Here is an 11,445-nt window from a genome sequence, read left to right as displayed (position 1 = left end):
GAATATGAAAAACACGTAAAAATGTGCAAAATTTATCATATATACACATATATATATGCACAGTATATATACATATATGTAAAATTTAGGTATATATACATATATACTAATGTATGTGCCCTGTCAAAATAGAAGGCTAAATATTTAGATAGATATGCACACATGCACACTCACCCCCTTTCACCAGGGTATGACTACTCTCTTTCCCACCTACCCGAGGAACTGGGAGAGCTTAGCGTGACCTAATATATATATATATATATATATATATATATATATATATACATAATGTATATATATATATATATATATATATATATATCTCAAGGACTAATATTATACAGGACGTGCACACCCAGATTTCTGGCTCTGCTAGTGGAGACCATTGCTTTTTTTATAACCTAACACTTTACAATGGGCAAGTATATCAGAACTAGAAACCTAACATTGTATATAGAACAAGCATATCAACTATTGACTTATTCAATGCAGTATACGTTAATATAAACTTTTATAGCGAAATAGGAAATTATTTTTAAGGCACTGTTATACTTTGAAATACCAATTTTTGCCGGACTTAACACGTATTATTGTATGAGGTTAGTGGACACTTGAAAGGAACCCAAGTTGTTGTTGTTTTACATTTTACAAAATGGATTATAGTTAAACCTTTGTGATTGCAAACAAACAAACATTCACACAAATAAACAGACACAGAAGCAAAAGCTTACAAGACTGCAGCGATTAATCAGCAAGCCGGGCCTTCTTTACAAAGGCCTGGAGAGGAACTGCATTCTGCTGCTGGTCTTTCTCTAGGTTGTGGAGTCCATTCAGAAGAACATTTGCCAGACGACGGAACATCTTGGGATAGTAAATGTCAATCCCACTGAAGCTGGCCAGTGTCGACAAGATCTCCATCAGTCTTTTCTTGCAGCAGGAATGGTGACGGGCTTCCTTGATGATACACAGTCCACATCTGACAGGATCAAAAGTGCACACATGTGGAGTTGTCAGGGAACCTCTGGACACTGTCTCGATAAAGTCCTTAACGTCACTGGTCACAAGAAGACGATAACGTCCACGCACTTCATCTCAAGCCACCCCACCACATAGGCTGCACTGCACTCTTCATTCACAGTCAGTGTCACATCTGTGGTGCACCTCTCAATAGAGGCTGCATTCTCTACGTCAATTGCAGTCCGCAAGCTGGTATGTTCCTTTGGTACAAGGTGGACATCGATGGGCTGGAGGTTTACGGCAGCATATCTCATGAGGTGCTGCTTGCATACGGAGAACACATCCCCAGTGACCATGAAAAAGTTTGCACCAGTTAATTGACGGTAGACTTAGAACTCCCCTTTACCAGATACAGTCACTAAATTCCACCAGTTGAGGATGATTTGGATGAATTTAGCAGTGTCATGACATCCTCTGAGCTTCAATGAAGCCACAACCTTTTCATTGAAGATCTTCAAGACATGCTGAACATTTTGTAGGTGAAGTTGTGAGGAGTTAACAGCAAATTTAGTGAGGGGAGTAGTCTTCAGAACACTGCCTTTCTCTGACTCGTACAGTTTCTTGACGTCAGCAAATGATCCTGTTGTTTTATTGTCAAGACTGATCTTCTGGCACTTCTTAGTGATCTAGTTGTTACGAATGCACTTCAGAAGATGTACTTTGATAAAAAGGAGAAACCAGACACGTTATTTGTCAAGAGGATGCTTGGCTGTGGCACGGCAATCACCCGGAAAATCAAACAGCTTACAGTACTGCTGGTATATCTTGTGGTTGTCTGTGATAGACCCGTTGACACACCCACCTGTCCTCTCAACAGCAGCTGCCACCTCCTTCACACGCTCAAGCTGGTATGCTGCTGTGAGCATGTGGATGGGTGCCACAAAACTCATAATACTAAGTCCTCTGTGCAGCAACTTCATCATAATACATAGCATAGAAGTGGCCTTGCAGTCTGGCTTGTTCAGTGCCATGCCACTCAGAACCCCACCAGAAAATACAACAGTTGGCCAATTCTGTACTTCATCTATCAAGAGGAATACATTCTTCTGCTGCAGTGTCTTCACTTTGGCAAATGTTTCCCTCATCACTTGATCATTGTTAATAGATGAAGTGATGTACTGCAGCTTGCGTTTGCTTGGCAGCACCAAAAAGTCTCGGAGCTGTTCATAACTACACTTAGGGTGTGATTCACAAGCAAAAAAATAATCATTCATGGAAAACTGTTTCTGTGATAAAAGTTCCAACTGACATGTCAAAAATATCAGCTTCTTCTCATTCTCGGTGTTCACACAGGCTGATGTGTGGGTTTGAAGAAGAGTGACAACATTCTAAATCATTTTGTCAAATGGGATGTCATAGTAAATTGCTAAGTACACATCTACAGCGAACTGACCATACGACCTCAAATCATTGTTGGGATGAAGTGTCTCACACACAGTGGTACATTAATGCCCTTCTTGAATGCACGGCAGATCAGCGGGCTACACAACGTGGGCATGTTTTCGACAATCACAGACAGGCTGCACTCACTGAAGTTTTCTGTCATGAACAGACGCACTAACCTTTCTTCCGATCTTGAAATAATCAAGATCTTGTACTGCTTCTGTAGGTCATATTCAGGTTTAAAAGCATCAAATAAAGCAATTGTATCTTTCTGAAGAAAACGCCTCAGTTGCTTGTCTACGGTCTTCGCCGGGTGAGGTACAGGTTTTGAAGATGACAGACATGAAGCAGGCACATAGAAGATACTGGGAGGGATCGAAGGTCGCGAAGAACCAGGCAATTTGATAAAAGGAGGGTTAGCACCCAAGTGTTTCTCACAAAGGAAAAATGTGTCAGAATCAACAAAGTTCTTACGTGGTGGTATCACATCAAGCCATTTCTGTCTTTCATAATGGTCTTTTGGCCGTCGAAACATTCGGCACCTGTTACCATTGTTATAATTACCGTAGCAGTTCACAACACTACACTTATTCGGCATTTTGAATACACAAAATCAGCGAGAAAGATCCCATGAAGAACCAAACAAACAAACAATAACCTATGTTAACAAACACTATCCACTTCTAAATGCAGCCAAGTGCGAAAGATGGAGCGTCACAACCTTTTACTTCCAATGCTCGTGGCACACTGGACTGGCCTCCGCTAGTAGAGGCAGGAATCTGGGTGTGCACGTCCTGTGTAATAGTAGTCCTAGGTATATATATATATGCGCATATATATATATATTTATATATATATATATGTATATATATATACTGTATGTATATATATATATATATATATATATATATATATATATACTGTATGTATATATATATATATATATATATATATATATATATATATACTGTATGTATATATATATAAATATATATATACGTATGTATATATATAGCCAGACACTTGCTCTTTATTAAATAAGGGATGTGATGAGCTTCCAAACATTATATGACTATACAAAATAATATATTCATTGTTAATCATCAAGTTTCCAGTTTAGATGTAAGTTTTAACCAGTGAATTTCTTGTTTTAATTTCTTTTCCTCTTTACAGAAGTATGCAACTATGCCAGCTGGTAATATGCCCCCTAATACTGAAGACTCCTCCAGTGACAGTGAATCGGATGATAAAAAGGAGGAAGAAGAAGAACCTAAGTTTATTCAACCTAAGAAAGTAACAAGAGTTGCAATTGGGTTGCCCATAGACATTGGTTCTGTCAAATTGAAGAAAGTGAGCGAGAATCCTAAAAAAGTTGAGAAACCAACAGAACCTGAAAACCCAGTCTTGGAAAGTGAAGTTTTTGGTGTTAAACTCAAGAAGTTATCCGTGGGAGGAACTACCGATAGTAATATAGAAGGGAAATCTAACAGTACGGAAAAGAATGCATCCAGTAGGAGACCAAGTAAACAAGCAGTCATTCCCTTGAATAAAAGTCCCCTCTTACCCCGTGTTGATATTGAAACAGACCAAAAGTCCCTAAACTGTAAACCCAGTGGGTCAACAGAGCGCAAAAGATCTCCTTCGCCTTGCATTCCCCTATCAAAGGGTGTCCATGCTTTCATTTCCAAGTCTACTGATGAAGAAAAAGAAAAAGAAAGCACCAATGAGTTGATTGTTTACACTGCTGAGAGCAGAGAGATTCGGTACAGCGAAGATGCATTGAGTATAGAGGATGATCCTGATGTTGAATTTTTGGAAGCGTTGGATGAAATAAAGAAATCATTAGAAAACTTAGAATTTGCTGGAGAAGAAAACTTACAAAAATCTGACAATAGGGAACATCAGGATATTGCAGAAATTCCTCAAGTATCAGTTACGTTAAAAGAAAATCCTGAAGAGTCCGAATATGAGGAATTTGATAAAGAATTCCTAAGGACAATAAAGGAAAACAAAAATGCTGAGCTATTTCAGCGTGAAAGTGGTAAATTTAATAAAGAAAATCATACAGAAATAAATGAATCTGGTTCTGATGGAGAGGATAACATTACCGAAAGAAGTGAAAAAGAACTAGTTGCCAACGCTGATAAGATTTCAGAAACATATCCATCAGAAAGCACCATCAACACCATTCAAACCTCATCTTTGGCTAAGCATGGACACGAATCTAATGAGGAGGAGGAAAATAAGGAGCTTTTAAAACACGTATCAAATCCTCCTATGGTATCAGAAGCAGGTGAGAAAGAATCATCTGAAGTTTTGACAAGTCCTTCAGGGAGGGTACCTGATTGTAGTCAAGGGCAGACAAGTTCAAACTCTTCCTGCAAGAGTGATTCTGAAAATTCTGATAAAAAGTCAGGGAAATTCAAAATTTTTCAGACAAAACAATCTGTTAGTGGTAATGATGAGAAACCAAAGGACGAAAAGAAAGATTGCAAAGAGCGAGAGAGAAAGAAAAGTTCATTTTCGAAGTTCCTTCCGGGTAAAAAAAGCAAAGTGAAAAAATGCAAAGATGGAGATGAAGGTTTAGAAAGGTCACCTTTAGTGAGTAGTTCATCTGGGAAAGAAAACGTTGAATGTAATAACGAACAAAATACATTACCGAATGATGAGACTTCTTTAAAAGAAAAGAATTTGGATCATGACGAAAACCAAGGAACCACAGAACTAAATATTCCTCAAATATCCCTATCCTTTGAAGACTCAGACTCAGAGAGTACAAAGAAAGTAGAACTTCGGTCTCGAAAACATTCTGAGAGAGAAGAGGCGAGAAGTAGTACCTACTGCCGCTCATCATACACCTCTGAATCAGAACCACCGCCACTGGTACCTGAGAAAAAGGGTATGCGTTCAATGTCACCTGGTCATGATGTTCCACAAAATAATAGGCCTGTAACAGCACAAGAACATGAAGAAGTTGTCATTTTAGTAGAAAGAAAAGAAGATATCAAAGTTGATGGAGTAATTTCACTTGACCAAATAGATGCAATTCTGTCTGCTAAGGATAACAGAGAAAAGAGAAGGAAATCAGGCTGTCAGGACTCAGGAGAGAAAATTGAAGGATCTTTTGGCAGAATGTCCTCTGTAGTTTCCACCACAAGCATAGAAAGTGATGAACCTTTACCAAAATTTAATTTCTTAAGCAGTACCAGTAATCGAAGTAGTTCTGGAAGCTCAAAAAACAGAGACAGAAGTGATGACTCTGACATATCTAGTGATACACAGACTGATAGTGCTAGAACCACTGCAGACACAAATGAACAAGAGTTATCTGTAAGCCTGAGACAAATACCTCGCTTAACAGAATCCATTCATGCTGGACGAAGAGTCAGCTTGACATTCCCTGAATATACTGTTATAGAAGAGGATGGGTGTGGGACCCCTGACCAAGTAAAATCCATTGTAGAGGTAAAGTCAGAAAATACTCCCGAAAGGGAAGAAGACGAAATAAAGGATTATTTCCCAGTCATCGGTGGAGGCGTAAAACTGCGCAATCGTTCGCCAACCAAGATCAGTTCCCAGTCATCTGAGGCTGGCCTTCGTACTTCAGGAATTAATAGTCTAAAGGCCTTTTTGGAAGAGAATCAAGAAGAAGAGAGTTCTTCTACTCGGTCAGGGATCAGTCGCTTAGGTCATAGTGCTGCTGTTGAGAAACTAAAACGAGAATCAGCTGAGGAATAATAAAACTTATAGGTGATTGAGTGTTTCTTTTCGCAAGTGGGCGAGTTGTGATTAGGTTTATGAATATTAAATGAAAATAGCAAAATGAAAAGAGGAGATAAAAGAATTAACTAATATAAATATGTTTTAATCTTCAAACTCTGAAATATGAAATACAAATAAAAGCTATCCATTGCTGATATACAAGAAGTTGAAAACTATCGAGTTCTATGGGGAGTTGAAATAAGAAATTTCCGGTTGTTGTTTGACATTTTACTTCTGATGTTTAAGTTAATTTGAAAAAAAAAAACTGTATTATTGATACCTTCTTTGCAACTGCAGTACTGTATACTTAGGTGCGTTTAAAATTATTTATAAAACAATTAAATTTTATTTCGTTTAGACGTATGATTCGATCTTAGTTATTTATTTTTATCAATTTTCATCCAAACCGGTTTCATATGCATATCAGTCACTGGCAAATAAGAACACTCAAAGTTTTCTGTCCGAATAAAATCGATAAATAAATTGACTTACTATTCATTTTTAATTCTTATAAAGCCAGAAGGTACAACAGAAGGCTTCTTGGAAGGTATCAGGTATCAGAGGTTATAACAAAAACAAAAAAACATATCAATTAGTTTGGTGTAATTCACAGAGACTCAAATGGTCAAGAGAAGATGTCTGTAAAATCCAAGATACTCATAAAATGGTACCAGAAAATTTCTAGTAAGCTTATACCGTTCTTTAAATTTTTAGCTATTCAGAAGTATTATAGATAGAATTTTCTGTAAATTCCCAGACGGTCGTAAAATACGACAGAAGATTGTTTGTTTTATCATCAACTGTCTTTGTCAAATCTCAATTGTTCAGAAAATATGTCAGAAAATATCTTGTCAACTCTCAAATACTCAGAAAAGATACCAGAAGCTTTCTCTTTTGAATTGCCACCTGTTATGATTTTTATTTTAAATCCTCGGATGTATAATAAAAATAAAATATATAAATTCCCTGGTAAGGATTCTCAGGTAACAGAAAAAAGTTGAACGATTTCTTTTGTATCTTTAATGCATTAGAAAAGCTTTCTTGTTCGTTCTCACTATTAGAAATCATGTAAACAAATCTTTGTGAAGGCTCAGTCACTCAGGAAAGGGTATATACTTTGTTTATACATTATCTGTTGCCTATAAAAGTTGTAAGAAAAGTTCTAATCAATTCAATCTAAAAATATCAAAAAGGTGTCTTGTGATTCTCATCTGATTAGTAAAGATGACATAAAATTCTATGTCAAAGTTTAATCTCATTAGAACAGATGACAGAAGAATTCTAGTAAATATGCATTTAAATCTTCGTCTCTCAAATAAGATGTCAGAATTATTGGGAATTTTTATGTCAGAAAAGGTATCAGCAAATTCATGCTGTTCTCAAATATAATAAAAGATGTATAAAGATTTTATGTGATTTCACACTTGAAAGAAACTATCCGACAATTTTTTACTTGACTTTAAAAAAGATAAGAGAATTTCTTGCAAATTTTCATTTCTTAGAGATAGTGCGAAAAAATGTTTTAAAAGTTCCCTTTGGCCCAGATTCGCTGTATAAGTCACTAATAAAGCTAAATAACGTTACCTTGTCGATTAAGTAATAATGGTTGCTAGAAAGAAAGCTTCATGAGGCTTTTAGAGACTAATGAAGGTTCTCTGTGGGTCATTTCACCTTCTTTAGAGACTATTTAAGTTAATAGCGGTGAGTAGCAATCAAAGAAAATATTGCTTTGGTGTATTTCAAAATACTAAACGGGCAAACTCTAAGCGAAGCACGAGAAGGATTAGGTCCCCATAGAGAGACGTGGGATTATCTCTGTCATTCTTGTATCTGCTAAGCTGTATGTGAGGCTTTTAGAGTATACCATGACTACTTTATCGTATGTGTATTATTATTATCATTATTATTATTGTTATTATTATTATTATTATTATTATTATTATTATTGTTATTACTTGCTAAGCTACAACCCTAGTTGGAAAAGCAGGATGCTATTATCCCAAGGGTTCCAGCAGGGAAAATAGTCCAGTGAGGAGAGGAAACAAGGAAAAATAAGGTTCTTAAGAGTAACAATATTAAAATAAATATCTCCTATATAAACTATATAAACCTTTAACAATACAAGAGGAAAAGAAACAAGACAGAACAGCATGCCCGAGTGTACCCTCAAGCAAGAGAACTCTATCCCAAGACAGTGGAAGACCATGGTACAAAGGCTATGGCACTACCCGAGAATAGAGAACAATGGTTTGATTTTGGAGTGTCCTTCTCCTAGAAGAGCTGCTTACCATAGCTAAAGGGTTTCTTCTACCTTTACCAAGAAGAAAGTAGCCACTGAACAATTACAGCGCAGGAACCCCTTAGGTGAAGAAGAATTGTTTGGTAATCTCAGTGTTGCCAGGTGTATGAGGACAGAGGAGAATAAGTAAAGAATAGGCCAGACTAGTCGCTGTGTGTGCGTAGGCAAAGGTAAAATGAACCGTTACCAGAGAGAAGAATCCAATGTAGTACTGTTTGGTGAGTCAATAGACCCCATAACTCTTTAGCGGTAGTATCTCAACAGGTGTATGAACGAACACAGACACATGCGCATAACCACACGCACGCGCATGCACACACACACACACACACACACACACACACATATATATATATATATATATATATATATATATATATATATATATATATATAATATATATATATATATATATATATATATATATATATATATATACACACTATCATATTTATGTGGTCGTGTGAGTATGCTTGAAAACCTTTTACGAAACGATGTGAATTTAATCCTAATTTCTTCCTTCATATAAGCATTTTTTTTGCATGTACATATTTTTCTTCTGACCGCAAGCCAGTTTCTCGTATATGAAAAGTTGAATATTAGTTACTTAACAATGATTCGTGAAAATTTGTCCCTGATTTTTACTGAAATGTCTATTTTGTGTCGTTGCACATTTTAATGTTCGGTTTTTGTTTACTGATATTTTGACACTACTTCAGAAACAATTTCTATCGCTTCATTTTATTCAAGGGTCTGAATCTCTTAGTTGATAGATATAGTCAAGTACAGGGTTATGAAAGTTTAGTATTGCTGCTAAAGATATCTGCATTCAGTGATTTGTTCTACTTATCCAATGTAAATCAAGTTACTCCTGATGTGTGGATTAATATATTTGGATGTTCTAAAGGCCAATAATAAAGAAAAATATTGAACTGTCTTTTCATTTCGCTGTTATCCATAAAACAAGTACGACAATGGGAACAGAAAACTATGGTCATAAATTACTTACTTGAGGTGTTGTGCAGTGTGAGGAGGGAAATTGCGAGAAGGATGCCAGGTGCAAAGGAGCGCAGTGGGTACCTTAATAGCAAAACCATGTCGGTGACTTTGTGGACGGAGCTGGGTGAGATCAGCTAAAGTACCAGTTCTTATGTCCAGGTGCTTTTCTAGGCCTTCAGATGGTTACCTACAATTTCTTTATACTAATACGGTGTTTATCTTGAAAATTTTGACTTATTCATGTTAATACGTAAATATATACATTCATACCTACGCACATAAAGGCCTATGGTGAACATCACTCACGCCATCAACTTCTCTGAGGACTGGTACTGGGGCCTATAGAAAGGGGGATAATTTTTACCAGACTATCGAAAGGGATTACATTCAATACAGCAGCCACTGAATCACCGTGTACTTCCTGAATTATACTGTACAGTCAAATATCAGTGTCCTGTCGTCTCCGGTTCCCCATTGTCACTCCCAATATCTAAAGATTCCAGAACTTCAGGTGTAGAAGAATTTGGTACTTACGAAGGAGGACAACGTTCAGGGGGCAGGGCGACGGGCGGGGGGAGGATGCCAGGAAAGGGGTAGGGCGACGGGCGGGGGAAGTACTACTTGTTAGAGTTGTAAGGTGTGTGATGGCAGGTGAAGCACAAAACATTATGTATGAACGTAAATTCAATATAATATCACACGATCCGATCCTAGTTTTATGATTATAATGATTCTAACTTATATTTGCTATGTAATTTACAATACCATTCTCACGAACAACTTGTTGACAAAAAGGATTAATGATTAGTTTGGCAATTATTATGTCCTGACTGAAAAATCTTTTGTAAACACAAGCTAGGAGTCTCTCTCTCTCTCTCTCTCTCTCTCTCTCTCTCTCTCTCTCTCTCTCTCTCTCTCTCTTTTCATAGAGATATATATATATATATTCACACACACACACACACACACATATATATATATATACATATATATATATATATACATACATATATATATATATAATATATATATATATATATATATATATATATATATATATATATATATATATCTGTCCAGACTGAAAAACCTTACTTATACCCAATTCACGAGTCCAATAACAACTCATTTTCCTTAGATAGCATATCTTCCAATATTTATGTTAGTCACCCTGGAACCCACTAGGCTTACATTCATCTTTCTCCAGTATCAGCAGAATTGAGGTTAAAAGGTCCGTTTAACTTTTGAACACTGCTAAAAAAGCTTAATAATAAGACTGTAATATTTTAGGAATTCGTATATAGTATTAGACTATGGAAATAAGTGAAAATTTTATTCAATTTTATAAAATTCATTTACAATAGGTTTTTATTAAATGCACCCTACTTCCATCATTTTCCCGCATGTCAGTGATTGCTTTTTATAAATTTTTTTGCCAGCATATTGATAATGATCATGAAAACTAGCAATCCCCCTTTTTAATGTCCAGCTATACGTCACATTATATCGTCAAAAAATGCTACTTTCAAAACAGGAGCACACGGTTACAAATACACCAGGACTGCCACCCAATAAAAACTCGGAGAAAATGATGCCAAGATAGTAATCACTAAAATACTTAGCTACATAAATTAAAACAAATTCAGTTCCAAAGGTCAACCTCACTTTAATCATGCTCAAGTTGTGTTATCATCTTGCATAACGAAAATGTATATAATTACGATGTTGGGGCTTCTAATTCGTTTCCTCGCGAATTTTCCTCTTATATGTCCTATGAATTCATATGCCAAACTTACCGCACTTCTGCATTATATGGCTTTGGGGTCAAGTGAGAGAAAATCCATAATTGGCTCGCTAAAGATAAAAATACGTCGTCTACTGATTGTTCTTTCGCGTCAAACCTTTTGTGGATAATCAAAAGTTCTCATCACAGCCTTTATTATTGAATTGTCATTCATCATACGACTAAAAACTGTCTATAACTA

General features: G+C 36.3%; 1 protein-coding gene across 2 annotated transcripts in view; it reads left to right on the top strand.

Moving 5' to 3' along the window:
• The window catches only part of LOC137629579 (nucleolar protein dao-5-like), a 25,863-nt gene extending 17,063 nt beyond the window's left edge, over nt 1-8,800 (top strand). For both annotated transcript variants that reach the window (XM_068361020.1, XM_068361021.1), the window contains exon 4: nt 3,574-8,800. In XM_068361020.1, the coding sequence (XP_068217121.1) occupies nt 3,574-6,138 (2,565 nt within the window). In that variant the 3' untranslated portion in view covers nt 6,139-8,800. The remainder of the gene's footprint in view (nt 1-3,573) is intronic.
• The last annotated feature ends 2,645 nt before the right edge of the window (nt 8,801-11,445 follow it).

The sequence above is a fragment of the Palaemon carinicauda genome, chromosome 37 (assembly GCF_036898095.1).
Source record: "Palaemon carinicauda isolate YSFRI2023 chromosome 37, ASM3689809v2, whole genome shotgun sequence".
Lineage (NCBI taxonomy): Eukaryota > Metazoa > Arthropoda > Malacostraca > Decapoda > Palaemonidae > Palaemon > Palaemon carinicauda.
The sequence above is the reverse complement of the archived record's forward strand: the minus strand, read 5'-3'. Positions and strand labels throughout refer to the sequence as shown.